This window comes from Chenopodium album, chromosome 15 (genome assembly GCF_948465745.1).
Source record: "Chenopodium album chromosome 15, dcCheAlbu1.1, whole genome shotgun sequence".
Taxonomy (NCBI): Eukaryota; Viridiplantae; Streptophyta; class Magnoliopsida; order Caryophyllales; family Amaranthaceae; genus Chenopodium; species Chenopodium album.
In genome coordinates, this window is record NC_137848.1 from 5,358,496 (window position 1) to 5,377,927 (window position 19,432).

A 19,432-nucleotide genomic window follows, 5' to 3' on the forward strand; every position below is an offset into this window, starting at 1 on the left:
TGAGATGGTTATGTCTATAATGATATCCTTAGATCCATTTATGAGATGGTTATATGTAATATTTATCTATGGGAAAAATCGGACTATTAATTAAGCGATTTGTTGTCGTCAAGAGAATGTGATTTCACAATTTTCGTGTAGAATTTCATAAAAGCACACTACCTTAACTATATGCTACGGAGTATTATATATTTAAGTCCTCCTTAAGAAAGTTAATTGTAAGCAAATATTTTTAAGTTTAAAGCAACATCATCCCATCTCAACAGTTTCGTATTGAACCGTCATTACTCATTAAAAGCCCAAAAATAGCTTCTTTTACCTACACTATCACCATCCTCGCTTATCCCCATTTGTTAAAGATGGCTTCAGCAAGTCATCATTGTTTAATTAAGCATGTTCTTCACGCCGAGGTGAATACTTTTTCTATTCAAATACCTTGCATTATCAACATTGATTTTCAACAAAAGTGACACTTTGCGTCTCCACTTTTTTCAATTTGTTTTACTAATTCTCATTCACAATTCTCCATTCCTTTTCATTTCTTAGTAAGATATAAAAAGATTATGAACATTGACATACATCTCTTTTCAATTTTCATTACATGTATGTTTTATACTTACTGGCGATGAGCATATAATTCATGTTAGTGTCAAAATATACACACGAATACATTGCATCCATGCTTTTAGCTAGTGATAACTTGGTCCCAATCTAGTTAATATTAACTTTGAATACATCCAACCCTGTTCATCCCCATGCCGTCACAAAATATGAACATCCTCTAATTTTGCATCAGCTTTAACAAGTATTAACTTCCAGTTACGTATGCATGATAAGAATAATTTAACGTTAGGTCAGCAATCACCCCCCTTACATTATAATTTTGACTAAAATTTCATTACCTATTCCCCAAACAAGACAATACAAAAACTAACCCGAAATTGACCAAATACAACCATGACTTAGGATGATCCATATCCCAACCTAATTAAACAATTACTTACCCATTTGACCCGAACCCAAACTTGAAACATCTTAATTGAATTGAGCTAAACAATCTGGTAATCACTTCTATTGAGTATTGACATTAGGCAAATATCTATTCGACTTATAAAATAAATAGTGCAATGGCCATAATACCCTTGCAACTTCTCAACAACTACCCATAGTCAGTCTAGAACTACTGGTCGACGCCTTGATGTAAGAGAGAAATTGACGGTGGCTTCACACTCCAAACACTGACACTCTTCGCCATGGCCGCTGAGCTACGAGAGCTCCGCCATTCGAGTTCTCTCGGAAGCAGATCTTCTTCCTCCCCTCGTAAAAACCCTCAACAACAACAGCAACAGCAGCGAGACGACGACGTTTCCCCCCTTCTCTCCGATTCCGATGACACTGCTGACGGCGTTCACGTGCGCAACTCACGTGACCACCGACCTCCCTTCTTCTGGTCCCACTTCTTCTCCGAAGATTCTAGGGGTTCTCCGTCAAAGCTCTCCCTTTTCTTGATCGTCTTTCTCGTTGTTGCTGGATTTGTCTCCGTTTCTTCCCTCATTCGTCGTTTGGTATGTTTATTTTTCATCGAATTCTGAGATTTACTGTCAATTTTTTTCGATTTAATGTTCTGGGTTTATAAGAAATTGATGTGTAATATCTATTTTTTTTTCCTTTCCCAATTTGGTATGGTGTGTGGGTATTTCAGATTTGGATTTGAATTTTCTCGGTTGTATGAGATTTCTGATGGCAATTACTTTTTCCCCAGTTTTAGCAATTGGATAAATTAGTATTCTTGATTATCTCAATAACAAGATTTGTAACATATGCCGATGCTGTAGCTTGATTTGGGTGGTTAATTTTGTTGAACATTTGATTTTGGTTGATGGAATTGTAGGGAAATTATGCTTACAAACCCTGTAATATTGAATTTAGAGACTTTTCCTGTTTGAATTTCTATTTGTTGGAATTCTATTAACAGGTGCTATAAGATACAGTATGATTAAGGGTGGTTATTCTTTGATGCTTGGTTATAAAATTTTCATTTGGAATACTGACTTTTTATGTTTCAATGTTTATTATCAGAATGCACCCTATTTATGCCAGAAGGAGGGCCTTATTCTTCAGTGTCCTCGGGTAAGCTTTGTGTAGGATTTCGATATGATGTAGCTTTCTTCACTTTGCTTTCCTTTTCTCTTTTCTGTTACGTCTGGCTGATTGTTAGATGTGATTTCTGTTTGAGATACAGGTCAAAGAGGCGCCTTCGCTCTGGGAGAATCCGTTGTCAGCCACTACGTCGTGGAAACCCTGTGCAGAGCGTCGTCGTAGTGGCATATCAGGTTATTCACTAGAAAATTGTTGAGACTTTTTCTGCTTGTTGAGCTTGTAAATTTTGATACGATATTGAAATTTTGAAGTCCTTTCACTATGTTAAGTATGTCAAATCATGTACAAGTATTTGCATTTGCTTTTGAAGTTTATGTTTGCTTAATTGCCGGTATGATTTTTATACTAGTGACTATTCTAAGGAATCCCCATGCGACTTCGTATTTTTGGTGCAATTTCTTTTTCTTCCATGCACTGGTGGCTATTTTAGAACTACGCCTATATGAGAACATTTTACATGCCAAATCTGATGTGGGATTAATCCGCTTTGTTGAAACTGACTGTACAAGTTATCTTGCAATAGATTAATTCTCCAAGTTCAATTCCTTTCCAACCTAATATTTATGTTGATGCTCACAGATCCTCCAGCAGAGAATGAAACAAATGGATATATATTTATACATGCGGAAGGCGGTCTTAATCAGCAAAGGATTGCCGTACGGTCCTTATTCATCTCTCACATATTGTTTTAGTATGTCTTTTGTGTGATAAAGTCTCTGTTCAGTGCCATCTAAACTCTCTTGGATTGTGTATTTGAGCTGTTCAACAGAGAAATGAATCATGCAATAAGAAATAGAGTAAACTAGGAATAGGATATTCTTGTTTATTTCTACTGTATGCCATTATTAGATCTTGAATATCAAGATCTAGTTCCATACGAAAATCCTGCATGGGATACGTTTTTCATAGCTGATAGATTATTCCTTTACTTTGATATCTTCATTTTTCATCTACTTTCACGCATGTGTTGTCTACTATTATAGTATTATGTAATGTTTCTCAGAATATCTGAACTGTTGTAGTCTATTGCTAAATAGAAACTTATTTGAAATGTATTGGCTACTGTGTAGATATGCAATGCAGTGGGCGTGGCCAAAATATTGAATGCTACCCTTATACTGCCAGTGTTGAAGCAGGACCAGATCTGGAAAGACCAAACGTGAGACACCTTATTAATATCTTTGCATTTCGAGGCTTTGTAGATTGAGCTTCTGCTTTAAAAAGGCTGATTGTGTCATTATATCCTAATTGTTCTCCTTCTGTTGTAAATGCTGCTCAAAAACCTTTGTTATTTAGTATCTCCAAATTGGTGTCATATTGAATTACTGGTAAGCTTAGTAAGAGATGGTGAATTGCTCCCCTGTATATTTGCAGCCTCTGTGTAGCTTGTTCTGTACAGTCCAAAGACTTTTTTAGTGTTGCTTGGTGCTATCCTTTTGGGTTTTTTTTTTTTTTTTTTTCCTTCTTTTTAATTCTCTAATTGATAATTTGCTTTCACAAGGTATATCAAATTTCCAATTTGTATTCTGCAGGAAATTTGAAGACATTTTTGATGTTGATCATTTCATTGACTATTTAAAGGATGATGTGCCGATTGTTCGTGACATTCCAGAGTGGTTTACAGACAAATCGGAGTTATTTACAAGCATCAGGTCTGCTCTTTTTCTTTTTTTTTTTCCTCTTCTCGTGTAACTTACTTTAAGTTGATTTTCCTTTTTACTTGTCCAAAATCTGAGCCTTTATATAAGTAGCTTGTCCAGATTTTAAGTGAGAATATGTAGCTTGATTTTCAGGAAGTGTTTTTCTCTATATCCTCTGAAAATGAACAATTCTATGTCCTCTGAAAGTGCTATTCTCTAGCCTCTACCTCAAATGCTTTAAATCAGGGCTTTAAGGGAGCTATTGACATGTGGTGTAGGGTTCAGTAATCAACATTTAATTAATAAGCACAGCGTGATTGTTGGTGAGAAACAGTTTCTAATCTTTCCTGGCCAGGACCAGATTTCTGATTACATGTTAGACAGATTTATTCCAGCCTTTCGGATTTTGGTCATATGACAATAAATTTCAACATGATTGGCTTGTCTCTGATTTTGCATTATTCTTTGGAGTTGAACAAATTTAGAAGTTAGAACTTTGAGGGGAGATCACAGAATTTGAAACAATAGCATGTATGCCTTTACATACACTCTTGTCACTTGTTTTAAGAAAACCAAGCATGAAGCTAGGTTGTTTTGTGTGTGTGTGTGTGTGGATGGAGAGAGGGGGGGGGGGTTAAGTATTGGAATATAGAAATGATTTTGAGCTTTCATATTCGGCAGAATTTATGATCTGAAATTTTAGCTGTATGGTTTTTTATTATCTGCTTATTGTTGTGGATGAAGGCCATGTTTCAGTTTTGGGCTTTCCACCTGCTTAAGACCAATTTGGTCTGGTATATCTTCTGAAATTTGTGACAGAGTTTATAAAAACTTACAACAAGAACTTAAAGTCATTAATGCCTTACTGAGGGAGCCTATAAAATTTAGCTAACACTTTCGAGGAATAAATATATTGACTGGGGACCTTTTGAATATCAATTAATTCGTATGAAGTGTTAGTAAAAGAAAAAAATCCTGATTCTGAGTTATTGAAGCAAGGGTTATGTAAGGGGAAAATAAAAACTCAAAAGGGGTGAATAAGAAGTTTCTTTGAGGGGATCAGAGTGATTCTGAATATTACTCTTCTTTTTCCCTTGGTTGTAAGAGTATTGGAAAACCCCACTTATGGGATTAAGGCTTTGATGAAATAGAATACCATTGACTTAATGTAGGGACACAATATACTCCTTGTTTTCGTTAGGAGCTTTCTCTTTATCCTTCTAGTTCTGAATTGTTTAAATGAAACTTCCTGTTGTTTCTCATGGTATAATTTGGCTACCATAAACATTAGTATGCTTGTCTTTGTTTTATTTTATTTCATTTCATTTTATTTTATTTTACAAGTATTTTATTTATTTTTATTACATGGTAGAAATTTATTTTTCTGCTTCTCTGGGGTTTGTATGATAGGCGGACGGTGAAGAACATCCCAAAGTATGCTTCAGCCCAATTTTATATTGATAATGTTCTGCCTCGAATCAAGGAGAAGAAAATAATGGCCTTAAAGCCTTTTGTTGATAGACTCGGGTAAGTTGTAGCTGATGTTGATTTGCATCCTCCTTAGAAATGCAGGTTTCATTACTTACCCTCCTCTTTCAGGTACGATAATGTTCCTCAAGAAATCAACAGGCTGAGGTGTAGGGTGAACTATCACGCTCTGAAATTTCTTCCTGAGATTGAGCAGATGGCTGATTCACTGGCATCAAGAATGAGAAATCGCACTGCTAATTCAAACCCATACATGTATGAACCTTAACTCATGGAGAGAGAGTCGCCAATGAAACATTTCATTCGCTATTTGCTCTACTCTAATATTGGTGTTTCTTCTGAACAGGGCTCTTCATCTTAGATTTGAGAAGGGCATGGTGGGTCTATCTTTCTGTGATTTTGTTGGGACCAGAGAGGAGAAAGTCAAAATGGCAGAGTACAGGAAGAAGGAATGGCCAAGACGCTATAAGGTGCTTTCAAATAAAACTTGTCCTTTTTATTTGACAATTTGTTTTTTCTCCAGATTTTATTGCTGCGTTAAGCCTTTAAGTGTCGGTAGATGTAAACAAACATTGCTTAATGTGTTCATCTTAGTTTCTCATGAGAGTGTTTGTTGCAGAATGGTTCCCATTTATGGCAATTAGCTCTGCAGAAACGAAAAGAAGGTCGATGTCCACTTGAACCTGGTGAAGTGGCTGTTATTCTCCGTGCTATGGGATACCCAAAAGAGACCCAAATTTATGTTGCGTCTGGGCAAGTTTATGGGGGGCAGAATCGGATGGCACCACTCAGGAACATGTTTCCTAATCTGGTGAGATCTTCTTACCTCTTTTTGCACCCAACCCCTAAAAAAGGTTTTCATTTTTGTGCATAAATTAAAAGCAATGACAAAAGTGGAGCTGATCAAATAAGTTACTGATGTTAAAAACCTTTCTTTCAAAAAAAAAAAAAAAGGCGTTGTTCCTCCTTGAAGATACTACTATACCTGAGTAATTGCGTCCCTGTTGTCTTCTTTCCTTCTTTATTGGGCATGATGGGATAGGGAATAGGAGAAGCTTAACATTATTATTCACCAATCCGTCGTATTATCATATGTGCCTTTGTCAGAACTTAATACTCCTTCCAAAATCAGCCTCAGAAGTCTGTATTTGAAATCTTTTTTGTCATTTAAATGAAGCATTCCAACCAAAGACGCTTTTATATGTTTTTGCACTTGACACTCATAACAAAGTCATTCACTAAAAATCATATGTCCTCTATATACGGTATTAGGGTATTATTCCTGAAACAAATTTGATCTAACATATTGTGGAGTAGTTGTGATTTTGCATCTAAATTGTCAATAAAAAGGTTATATCACCATGGCTATTTTTAGACTAAATCATAGATATTGTTTCTGATTTCAATTACAGGTAACGAAGGAGGAATTGGCAAGTAAGGAAGAGTTGGATGGCTTCAGAAAGCATGTTACAAGCCTGGCAGCACTTGACTTCTTGGTTTGCTTGAAGTCTGATGTATTTGTGATGACCCATGGAGGCAACTTTGCTAAGCTTATCATTGGCAATAGGCGATACATGGGCCATAAGTTAAAGTCCATTAAACCAGATAAAGGCCTTATGTCCAAATCTTTCGGGGATCCATATATGGGCTGGGCCACCTTTGTTGAGGATGTTGTGGTGACCCACCAAACAAGGACAGGATTGCCGGAGGAAACCTTCCCTAATTATGATCTATGGGAAAATCCTTTGACCCCTTGCATGTGTAGGGCATGAAGGGTGCACATATATGGAGTTTGGGATCAGGTTTTGTTTTGTAAGAAGAAAATTTGGAGTGGCCACTGTCCCAAAACAGATGCCTCCTTTCTCAAGATGGTTTTAAGGAGTATCAGGTAGAAAATTGCTTTATTGATGCTCCTTACTCGGACCAGTTATGGTTAAAGTATGTACCGAAGTTTGACGTAATCTGGAGGTTGATAGACAGTGTTCAGAGGGAAGACTGGTTGCACGAAGTTCTCGATAGGGGGTTGTGATATAATTGTTCTTGTACTAACTGTTAGGCAATTATAATCTGTATATTAATTTAAATAGAAAACTTAGATGCCCAATTGCTACTATTATATTTTTTGATGTGTATTTTCACTTCCCATATGTCGTTTTACTCGTTTATAATTTGCTTGGCGCAGCTGAATACGTGATTGTTCTATTAGTGTCAACCCGGAACCAACTCACTCATTCAGAGTAGAAATTGGTTGCTTACTACTTCCATCTCTAAATGAATTTGAAACTTGCTTTGTCAGGGTTGAAGGTTGTTCACATTGCCTGTATAATTATTACGGAGTAATAGACAGCGGGAGTTACTCGTAATATCATGTCATTTCATTGATTATTTCAGATGAAAATGAAACAAAATTAGATACAAAACCAACTATAACCCTTCTGTTTCAATCAACATACTCAAAACTGCTGATATTCACAAGTCGAAAAATCAAGAATCTAAGCACTCAGTAATCTCTCATACTCGTTATAATATCGGAGTAATTGTAGCTATTAACCCTGAAATTATTTACTTGAGATAACATGTAATAAGCTAAATTTACAGCACTTTGTATAATCAGTACTATTGAATTAATTCCTAGCAAAAATTCAATCAAACAATTTATTGCTTGAAAACAGCAAAATTAGAAAGAGGATGAAGACTGATGATTGTACCTCACTCTCCCAAGTTCACATCTACCCGATTCTCCGGTGATTCTTCAACCGTCAATGGCGGCAGTGGCGGAGCACTCCAATTTGGCGACCAATTGTTAGGTGAGAGAAACTCTGTATGCAACCACTCTGCAAACCCTGGCGGCATCGAGTATTCACCATGAGAGAGGAACTCCACTGACGGTGAAGGCGCCGGAGTTTCGACATCATCTTCTGAATAAGCATCAATTGGCGGAACTGATATTGAATTGATGCTTCCTCCAGTGAATGCCACATCATGAGACTCTGGAATTGCTCCGAATTCCGGCCAAATAGCACCAACCGGTGACCTAACTTGTGAAATTTCCGGTGAGAATACGTTAATTGGCACCGAAACTCCGTCATACTGCGGTGAAAACGCCGGAATTCCTCCAAAATCCGGCGAATACGGCGGAATTCCTTCAATCTGCGGCGAGGTAAAGCCAATTGGCGCTGATGTTCCGCCAAACTCCGGGGGAAATGACGAGAAAGCATGATTTGGGGTCGGAACTTGCTCAATCTCAGGTGAAAACGCCGGAAAACCTGCCATCTGCGGCGAGAAAGCGCCAATCGTAGGAACAGAGACTGATTTGACGCCATTGTTTCCAGTAATTGGAGCAGGAGTAGGAAAGAAAATCGGCGGCGGAGTAATGACGGAATCAAGGCGGTGGAAGAATTCTTCATTGGAGGAGACGAGAATTCCGTCTAGGCCATGAACGGCGATGTTAGACCTCAAGTAGAGATCAGGAAACGAAACACGAACTCCGTCAATGGCGACGCGACTACGACCAGAGGATGCGACATGGAGAAGATGACCTCGCACGAGAGTCTCCAAGTGAGGATGAGAGGAGAGAGAAATGTTGCGAAGCTCCGAAAACGAGAGACGGCGAGGGACGACATGGAAGCGCAGAGAGTGAACGTAGGTGAAGGCGTCGGTAGACATGTCGAGAGAGAAGAGGACGGAGTTCGGAGGTGCGAGGAAGGTGAAACCACGGCGTCCGACGCCATGGAAGGAGGAGGAGGAGGTGGAGTTGAGCTTGTGTGAGAGGATTTGAACGGAGAGGTCGGAGACGGCGATGGAGTTGCCGAAGAGGTTGAAGCCGTGGAGGTGGAGAGCAAAAATAGCGGATTCGAGGTCGGAGAAAGAGAGGTCCGCCATTGATGATGAGATGAGAAGAGAGAAAATGAGGAAGATGATGAGAGTTTGTTTTTCCGCCATTGGAGGTGTTTGTGGAAGAAGAGAGGGAAAATGAAGTTTGAATTGGGGAGTAGGTTTTTATAGTGGCAGCTGGCTGTAGGTAATTTGTTACGTACTGTAGTAGATTAGTTGGTGGTCATGGTGGGTTTTTTATTTTTATTTTATAACATTAACTTCTTATTTGAGGTTCAGGTGATGGAGTAGTGGCATCGTTTTGTTTTGTATTTTTGAGGATTTGAGGTCCAAGTTAAAAAAAAATAAACAAAAAAAAAAAAAAAGAATGGAATAAAAAAACAAATGAGAGAAAAAAAAACCATCAAAGGATTACGAGTATATTTTTATTTGTTTGTTTCAATTAGGAAATAAGTCACTTATTAAAGTCTTTTTAGCATGTTTTCCCACTTGCACTTTCTCTATCTCTTTCCTCATTGATATTTGTGTCAACTCATGTGCACTATTATTTGCCCAAAGCCTTAATAAAGTGGATTTATGGTTTGGGGCAAACAATTGGGAACAGAAGAAGTATAAATAAGTGGGATTTGGTAATTGTTGCACAAGCCCTCTAACAAGTCATTTAAAAATTTATGTAGTGATTTTCTAGTCATTTATCATTATTATTATTATTAATATTATTGCTCATTTTAAGATTTTAAAATAAAAATAAAATGAGCAAAAAATAAAAAATTTAAAAAAAAATAAAAAATTTGGATGCACCTACTTATATATAAAGGGTGCAGCATTATAACTTAATTGAAATACTTTTACCAAACATACTTATATTGTCTAAAAATTAGATTATACATTAGACTACCATGTCTTTATTGTCAAGTTTTTATTAGCTCTATGAAAACTATGAACCAATTTTTTAATAGTTTTCATAATTTAGGGTCTGTTCTCTTCAACTTAATTTCAGTTCAGTTTCAGATCACCTCATTTCCAATCTATTCAGTTTAGTTTTTAATTTCCTTCTCTCATAAACAATTCAGTCCAGTTTAATTCATTTCAGTAAATTAGAATAGACTCTTAATGTATAAGTTAGATTATACATTAGGCCACCATGAAAACTATTAGCTTCGCAAGATCGCAAGAGGTTTGTGAATAAGTGATTGTCTGATAATGAGCAAGGAACACGTTTCGTTTTGCATGCCAAGAATAACACCTAAGCTACATCATTAGTAAATAATAATGCATTATGTTTCACCCAATTAATCATCTATGTATCCTATTGTATCTCTTTGTAATTCTAAAGTATTTTAATGTTATTGGTGATCCTAGTTTTTCTCTATTTGTCCTAAAATGTTTTTAGGGATGAGATAAATAACTCTCTTTTCCTTTTATAACGGAGCTAGAAACAATTTTAAATTTCAATAACTTTTTTTTTAAACTCTCTTTTCCTTTTACAATGGAGCTAGAAACAATTTTAAATTTCAATAATTTTTTTTAAAAAAAAAATTACAATAAATGATAGCTTTTGATTACAATTGAAATCAAATTCAACAAAAATAATCAGCCATGCCTTATTTTGTTTCTGTAATACCAAGATAACTTGCATTATGCTATAAAAATACTCAAACATCAAACCCCATGAAAAAACACACATTCCCTATAATTCCCTAAATCTGCAGCATAATTGTTGTTTGATTAGTTGCTAATCCTGTTTATAAGATTAAACTAATCTTGATTACCATTTTTAGTTTGTAATCAACCACAAAAGCTTCCAACAGATGGTAACACCGTCAATACGGAGTATTTGGTAGAAGATCCGATTATGAATAGGGATAAAAGAATAGAATAGGGATACGAAATAATACTTTGAACTCCATACCAATATACCATAGTGAGATATAGGATAAAAAATACATCACCAAACAGACAGTAAAGGTACCACATATTAACGCCGTTAAAACGTCTTTCTATATAAACAGATGGCAGATGTTAAAGCTGCTTAGCTTATTCAAGCAGTGATCAGTCTCAATGAAGTTCTGTCTTTCTCCCAATTTCTCTCTCTTCTCTCTGCTTTTACTTACCAGGTAAATATTCAAACTAATTTTTTTTTTTTCTTTTTCTGGGTTTAATTTTTTTAGTTTGTTTTATTTTCTGGGTCTATTGTGTTGCTTGAAGTTGTTATCAATTTTTCTGTGTTATGGATGTCAATTAGTTTAGTTGGTATAGTCTCGTGGGACGTGGGTTGTGCCCGTGACTCGTAGTCGAAACTCGTCTACCTCATTGCCTCAATGCCTTATGTGCTTTAGACACATTTTATTTCTCTTTTAGTGTTAAATCTGTATGTTAATGTTTTTTTGTTTTTTGTTTTTTTTTGAGGAAAGTTAAATCTGTTAATGTAAGTCCAAGAATTGAGAATTTGATGATGAAAAAAAGTTTGGGCATCCCCTTAATTTTAGGTTTATTACAGTATTTTAAATGGCGGCTTATGTTAACCTGTTGTGTTTTAGTACAATTTTTGGTTGTTGTAATTATAGGACTATTTTTGGTAACTTGAAGATAAAGGTGTTGTAATTTAGCACCATTTTAGCTTAAGTAGAAAATTTGATGATTGGGAGCTGCTAAATTTGACAGAAAGTGTATAATTTCTGAAGTGGGATTATCGTTTGTGCATAGTTCTTTTGTGCTAATTTTTTTAATTGAAGTTGGATGTGTTTGTTGTCAATTGATTCATAACTTACAGTATGTGGGATGTTTATTTTGTCCCAACATCTTATAATAGAAATGGGTTCATACAATTTTGGGAAAGGTTTAGGAAGGTGTAGATGTGGTTTAAGAGACAATTGTGAAATAAGTATATACTAAAGTCGATTTTCACGGTTATTATCATGTTGCTTAGCTCTAGGATGCTATGTCAAAGGAGCTTTAATTTAAGATAAATGATACATTTTGAAAAATGGGGTTTGAGACTTTTAGAGCAGTGTCAAGTCAAGGATGTTAAATTGCATCGAAAGAAGATAGTAAGATACTGTTAACATGTGTTTTGTTAAAAAGAAAAAAATTATCAGAGCTTAGAAGTGTGGTGAGCTAACATTAATATTGCGTTAACAGGGTAACATCTAAAGGCTTAAGCCATGCACATCCAAAACATGCTGCAACACCACCAAGGGGGTGGAATTCGTATGACTCCTTTTGTTGGACAATATCTGAAGAAGAATTTCTAAAAAATGCAGAACTTGTCGCTAAACGGCTTCGTGCTCATGGATATGAGGTCTATGTAGTGATAGATTTGATTTTTCAGTATTTGTTCCTCTCATTTATGATTTCTACCATTCTGTAATGACATTTTACCTAGAACTGACAATTTCTGTAATTTCCTAATTCCCTTGCAGTATGTTGTGGTTGATTACCTCTGGTATAGGAAAAAGGTACCTGGAGCTTATCCAGATTCTTCAGGATTCGATGTCATCGATGAATGGGGAAGAATGGTTCCTGACCCTGATAGGTGGCCTTCATCCAAGGGTGGGAAAGGATTCACCGAAGTGGCCAAAAAAGTGCATAAAATGGGGTTGAAATTCGGAATTCATGTTATGAGAGGAATAAGTACACAGGCAGTAGATGCTAACACACCTATCTTAGACACCAGTAAGGTATTGTTTTCAATACTGAGACTCATTTGTTAGTTGTTCCATTGATATTATCTTTTATATCAAGTTATCTTAAGGACGGAGCAAAAGAAGTTATTTTTTGCCTGGTGTAACATGGTTCAGTTAATCTTGGACCAATCAAGGCATAATTATAGTATGAACACTATAAACTATGGATTGTTTCGTTTTTCCTATTTTTAATCTTGATCCCTCCTTCAGGGAGCTGCTTATATTGAGAATGGAAGAAAATGGAAAGCAAGTGATATAGGAATGAAAGAAAAGAAATGTGTGTGGATGTCACATGGGTTTATGAGTGTGAATACAAATTTGGGAGCAGGAAAAGCATTTTTACGATCTCTTTATGAACAATATGCTGAATGGGGAGTTGATTTTGGTAATTTTATGGCTGCTTACTAAACTTCTCGTACAAAGTTTCATCATGCTCTACATTTTAATACCTTTGTCCAGATCAGATTCTTTTGGTATTGTCTTACAAAATGTGTGACGTGATCATTCCAATTCGTCAGTACTGGAAAATATATCTAATGCTTAATACTGCATGTCGTTTTGATTTCTTGTTGTTAATATGTTTCTTTGAATGTCATTGTGCCTTCAAATGGTACAGCTTCAATGTTTTCTCTCTTTAAGTTTTTGTCACAAGTCTGGAATGTGTATTTATAAAGTACAAACTTATATCAATCTTGAGGTCACATAATGCATTAGGTTGTTTAGTCTTATGTTAATGCCCATTATTTTGCTTACATATAATTCTTGTCTTGATTACAGTGAAGAATGATTGTGTTTTTGGGGATGATTTGGATATAAATGAAATTAGCTATGTATCAGAGGTATCGAGATTAAAAAACTCTACTACTTCATAGAACCTACTCTATACCTGTTAGACCTTTTACTAGAATATGTTTGACTCTGTGTAGGTTCTTAGGAAACTTTCACACCCAATTCTATATTCTTTATCCCCTGGTACAAGTGTCACACCTGCTATGGCCAAGGAAATTAGTGGATTAGTAAATATGTACAGAATAACCGGGGATGATTGGGACACATGGGGAGATGTGGCTGCACACTTCGACGTAACAAGGTGAATTAGGTTCTTACCGTCATGTTCATCTATGTGCATATCTTCTGGTGGATCTAGTGTCTTTTCTTCTTTCAATTTGGCTACTTTCCTTTACCAATATTATTACTCTTTTCTATTTCCTCTTGTTCAGAGATTTTGCAGCTGCGAAGATGATAGGATCCAGTGGTCTGTTGGGGTTGTCATGGCCGGACTCAGATATGCTGCCACTGGGGTGGCTCACTGATCCAGGTATGTAATCACACTCACAAATACCCTCCCGTACTTTATAAAAGGCCTCATGACTTGAATGGTAAAACCTTACTAGCTTAAACCATAAAATTTGAATAAAGTTATTAAGTAATGACTTGAAAATTTTTATTTTAGATTTATCATAAGACATTTTTTTTATTGATGTACAATGATATGATATTATGGTCAATTTATAGCTTGACCACAAAAAGACAGAAGTGGCCTGTTTATTGGGATGGAGGTAGGAATTTTTTTTTTTTTTTTTTTTTTTTTTTTTTTTTTTTTTTTGCAGAGTATTTAATTTAGAAGAAATTTTATAACAGAATTTTTATAGACTTACTAAGCCTAGCTTCTGTAGAAGTGCAATATGATTGTAAAACGTATCCTGCATGAGATTTTAATCTTTAAGGGCCATTACATAAGAACTCTCTTTACTTCAACTTGGCACGGGAGGTTCTGGTTTGTCAGGAATTGGCTAATAGATTTATTAATGCCTTTTGGTGGTGCAATCATGGGCCTAAAAGGATTTTATTTCAACTAGTTCATATGCATGAATCTTGTTCAATTTTGTTTTATGGAAACATCAAAAGGATTTTAATTTGATTATATTTTATTGTTTAGCTAAATATTAACTTAAATAACTAAACGAAATAGGTTCTAACGAAGGCCCACACAGGAATTGCAAGCTTAATTTCAATGAGCAGAGGACTCAGGTGGGTAAAGCTTGTACGAATGAACTGTGATTCTTTACAGTACTGTCTTTGTACCTTGATTTTCTTAACTATTTTGGTTGTGAAACTTATTTTATCAGATAACTTTGTGGGCTATGGCCAAGTCTCCACTTATGTTTGGAGGAGATATGCGAAAACTTGATGACACCACATATAATCTCATCACTAATCCTACCATTTTGGAAATCAATGCTTTTAGTTCAAATAACCAGGAGGTTTGTTTTGCTTCAGACTGAACTTAAGCAGTACTTTGTCAAATTCACCCTAATGAGCTGATATTTTGTGGTTTTTTTCCCTTTACAGTTTCCTTTCATTACAAGCTCTGATTCTACCAAAAGTGACCCCTCATCTCATTCAGCACATAAGGAAAACATTCAAAGTTCTCACACAAGTTCGTTGGCTCTTGTGAGTTGCAAGGAACCCAAAGCAAAAGGCTGGTTAGTTAAATCTGTTAACCACGGTCTTGACCAAGTTTGCTGGAAAGATAATTCTGAAATCAATGAAGCGCCCTTTTGCGTATACAAGGGAAAAGCACAAGTTACATCGTAACTAATCTAGTTCCTTTAATATAACCTTCAAATTTTCTTATTGTTAGCTTTATGCTTTTCTGATCCTAATGAAATGGTTTTTCTAGAGATGAAGAGCTCTATGGAACACAGTATGATGGAAAAACTCATCTATTAGAAACTTCTGAAGCAGAACTGTGTATTGAGGCTTCTTCTAGACAAAGACTTACTTCACAAGAGTTCAAGAGGGGGTCTTCATCTCCATGCAAAAGGGATGCCAATCAGGTAGTTTTTGGTCTAAAATGCTGTCTATATATGCTAAAATACTCTGAAGGATGTATCTAGCAGCCCATTTGGTTGGAAATAATTTGCAGAAATGGCAATATACTTGTATGTAATTTTGTGAGATAAGTTATGTGCCAATGTTCATGGTGATGCAACTCCATTTCCCATCATGTGTTTTTCTTCATAATTTTTCATGGTGGGGGTGAAGGTAAAGTATTACCATAGACATTGGCATGGGAATTTTCTCACACCACTATTTATTACCAACAAACGGGCCATGAGCGGTGATCCTTTTAAGGAGCCATACTCGAAGGTGAGATTCAGGGTGCAAGTCCCTGGAAACATTCTTGCCCATGTTTGACCGGTAAATAGGTAGTTATGTACTTATGTCAGTGTGTTGCACAGATCAAAGGTAGTTTATGATGTTGAGACTCGGCTGATGCATATTGTCCAAAGTTTTATTAGATGACTATCTATGAGTACTCAGCTTCTGGATGTATACAGTAGTATATCAATACTAGAGGAACTTTTTCTATCAAGGGCTAATGCAGCTAAATTTTCAGATGTGGGAATTAAATATGAATGGCACCCTTGCGAACAGTTATTCTGGTTTATGTGCAACTGTAAAAACGGTTACAGGTAGTATTGAAGCATCTCTCTCATTTTCTGTGTACTGTACTCTCTCTCAAAAATTAGATTTCACTTAAATGTGCTCCTTATACTTTCTTTTCTTTTTTTTTTGTTCTTCAGCTAATGCTATCCCTGGAGGAATTCGCTCTTGGGTTGCCACTGGAAGAAAAGGTTTGATTCAATTTCTAGACTTAATAACAGTGCATATTGTGCAAAATTTAAGCACTACATATCCAATTATGTACTCCAAATTGGATTACAGAAGTATTTATGTTTTATACTGTCATCTATATTTCCAGGAGAAGTGTATCTCGCCTTCTTCAATCTGAGCGAAGGGAAGACAAAAATAACAACCCACCTGTCAGATTTAGCAAAGGTACTCCCTGGTGTAAAATTCAAAGATGTATCCAAATGCGGTGAAGTTTGGAGCAGGAAAGACTGTCATATAAGAGAAGGGTCTATTTCCATGGACGTAGAAGCGCATGGAGCAGCATTACTTGTTCTGGCAAACAGCAGTGAATTAATCAAAGTAATTAGCATCGGTTATAGAGTTAAGATTACCTCCAGTTTTTTAGTGCTTTTTCCCTTGAACTTTGTTCTGGGAATCGGAATGTTTATCAATGGCTAAATTCCTTTTTTTTTTTTGTCATTTTGTTTTTCTTTGACAGATCAATGGCTAAGTCGAAACTTTAGAAAAAGGTTTGTGAGGAGGAATAGAGAGCACCCCTTAATCTTCTTACTCCGGGAGATGGTTCGAAATTATGGGTGTTACAAGGCAATAAAGGTTTTCATGGTGTTCATAATCTTATTTTTGCATCCAGCCCAAAGGGCAGACATGAACTCTTTTACACAATGTTATGACAATTAGTACTCTGCTGTCTTCTCTCCTTTACTCCTCTTGTTGTCCTGTTGTCTACATATCTGGCAGTTTTGTGGCTGAATGTATTATACGTGTGCCGAACAGTATAGAGGGGAAAATAGCACCAGACTAAGGAAATAAATGGGGTAAATAGAAAATACTTTCGCTTGGCCTCAGAATAATAGGTTGGGACTTGGGAGTTGGGACAAAACCATTGAGGAAAAATTAACAAAAATAATCTATACTATTGACCATCTTCTCATTTTAATCCAAACTATGCTTTCACTTAGAATAGATCAATTAACCAAAGTATAGGGGGTAGTTGCTCATATTAGTTTAAGCAAGTTAGTAACCTGCTAAACAGGTTAAATTAAATGTGTGGGTTTTTAATTTTTTCAATTGCATTTTCTTCTCCTAAGTCATCTAACCACCGAAACTATAGTATAGAGTACCATTTTCATGCCTTTTTTAAAGCTTGGAGTTTTCTCCATGGAAGTACCTTCATCAAAGAACAATTTCGCATATATGACAGTTTGTCTTCAAATTTTGTAAATTTCCATTTTTTTTTCACTTCTTGAGACGAGATGAACCTAAGCCTAATGTAGAATACATCTTTAATTTCAAATTCATGTCAATAAATAATTAAAATTGAAAAAAAAAAAAAAAAAACACATGTGCTGGGAACTTCCCACATCCATAAAAACGCTTCCCACATTCCCAAAGTGTATGATCACTATCATTGATTAATTGGTTAAAAATTCAAATTAGATAAAGTGAATAATGGAAAAAAAAATCAATGTAACACTTAAAAGAAGCTAAGAGTAATAGTAATAATAACAATAACAAAATCTAGTGTTCCTAATAAAATGGAATCCTTTATGAATTACGAGAAATACATTACACGCACATTTCAACAGTATTATATACACAATATTATACTGTTTTCCTAAATCGGTTAGGTCATTTTGAGTATTTGTTAATTTTGAGTCGAGTCAGTTCGGGTCGCTTCGGGTTTCGGGTCCGTTCGGGTCAAAATTGGGTCAGGTCATTCGGGTCGGGTCGCTTCGGGTATTGGATCAATTTCGGGTATCGGGTCAATTTCAGGTCGGGTTAATTTAGGTCGGGTCAATTTGGGTATCAGGTCAAGTTTGGATCAAATCCACTTCGGGTCAGGTATGGGTCGAGTCGTGTTTACGTTTTTGGGTCAATTTCGGGTCATGAGTCGGGTCAGAATTGTCAGCTATAGTGTGTACTCCTCCATTATTGACTACCTAAGCTTTGCTAGAATATTGTTGTGACAATCCACATTAAGCCATAATTTTGAAGAATGAGTTAAGAAATTTGAGATAGATGGGTGGCTGAATGAGTTTGCACTAGCAGACATGATTTAATTTTGGAAGGATGAAAAGAAAGATGAAATAGAGTAGAAGATGTGATTTTGAAGAAGTAAATAGTTGCAAAAATAAATCACATATTGTTCATTCATCATAAACCTTTGATGATTCTATTTTAAAAAATTATTCTATTTTAAAAAATGTTCAAAAATAAATCACATATTGTCACTTACATTATGGAGTTATATAATTTTTAGGAAAATTTGCCAAGAATAATACCACCTTTCAGCCATCTTCCAATAACGGAACCACCTTTCGTTTATTTCAAAATAATACCACCTTTGATGCCAATCTGCTATAAATGGAACAAAAAACCGATGACTTGTTTTACAAGTTGCAATTGACACGTGTCATATTTTTGATTGGCCAAGATTTTTTAAAAATATTTTTCTTTAATAATAATGATTATAAACTTTAAAAAAAAAAAAAAAACTGAATTTTTTTTTAAAAAAAAATCCTCCCTACCCAACCCCTACTGGTCGGCGATCCACTGGACCACCTCCCCCACCAAACCACTGCCCACCGAAAACCACCCGCTCCTCTACCCCTTTCCATTTCCGACCACCTCTCTTCTTCCGTTTTTCCGATTTTGGCCCCCCTTCCCCTTTCCCTTTTCGTTTTCGACCCCTCCCTTCCTCGTTTTCGATTCCCCTTCCCCTTTTCCGATTTCAGCCACCCTCCCTTCCATTCTCTAATTTCAGGCCTCCCTTCACTTTCCCTTTCCGATTTCACCCCCTCATCCCCTTTCCCTTTCCGATTTCGGTCCCCTTCCCCTTCACGCAATCATAATTTCCGGTAGGTAGGATTTTGGGAGGTGGTTTTGTAGTTTCCGGTAAATAAAGGTTTCGGGGAGGTTGCTTTCGGGAAGGGGAACCGGAATTGGGGAAGGGAAGGGGAGGAG

The 19,432-nt window shown here is 36.1% G+C and overlaps 2 protein-coding genes across 3 annotated transcripts; both read left to right on the forward strand.

The window, feature by feature from the left end:
* The first annotated feature begins 1,161 nt into the window (after nucleotides 1-1,161).
* Nucleotides 1,162-7,426, forward strand: LOC145582778 (protein PECTIC ARABINOGALACTAN SYNTHESIS-RELATED-like). The gene is made up of 11 exons (XM_081639796.1): nucleotides 1,162-1,565; nucleotides 2,080-2,130; nucleotides 2,243-2,333; nucleotides 2,740-2,816; nucleotides 3,231-3,319; nucleotides 3,693-3,812; nucleotides 5,211-5,327; nucleotides 5,400-5,543; nucleotides 5,635-5,758; nucleotides 5,908-6,099; nucleotides 6,701-7,426. The coding sequence occupies exons 1-11, from the start codon at nucleotides 1,254-1,256 to the stop codon at nucleotides 7,058-7,060; spliced, it is 1,677 nt and encodes a 558-aa protein (XP_081495922.1). The 5' UTR covers nucleotides 1,162-1,253; the 3' UTR covers nucleotides 7,061-7,426.
* Nucleotides 7,427-11,150: 3,724 nt separating this feature from the next.
* LOC145582776 (uncharacterized) lies at nucleotides 11,151-17,170 on the forward strand. 2 transcript variants are annotated; one of them, XM_081639794.1, is made up of 15 exons: nucleotides 11,151-11,239; nucleotides 12,264-12,423; nucleotides 12,545-12,802; nucleotides 13,019-13,193; nucleotides 13,586-13,647; nucleotides 13,735-13,898; nucleotides 14,029-14,126; nucleotides 14,781-14,839; nucleotides 14,938-15,072; nucleotides 15,161-15,402; nucleotides 15,492-15,648; nucleotides 16,212-16,287; nucleotides 16,399-16,449; nucleotides 16,578-16,828; nucleotides 16,947-17,170. In XM_081639794.1, the coding sequence occupies exons 1-15, from the start codon at nucleotides 11,184-11,186 to the stop codon at nucleotides 16,956-16,958; spliced, it is 1,956 nt and encodes a 651-aa protein (XP_081495920.1). In that variant the 5' UTR covers nucleotides 11,151-11,183; the 3' UTR covers nucleotides 16,959-17,170. The 2 variants fall into 2 exon arrangements, with proteins under 2 accessions (XP_081495920.1, XP_081495921.1); XM_081639795.1 differs by having other exon boundaries at nucleotides 16,578-16,807.
* Nucleotides 17,171-19,432: the final 2,262 nt, after the last annotated feature.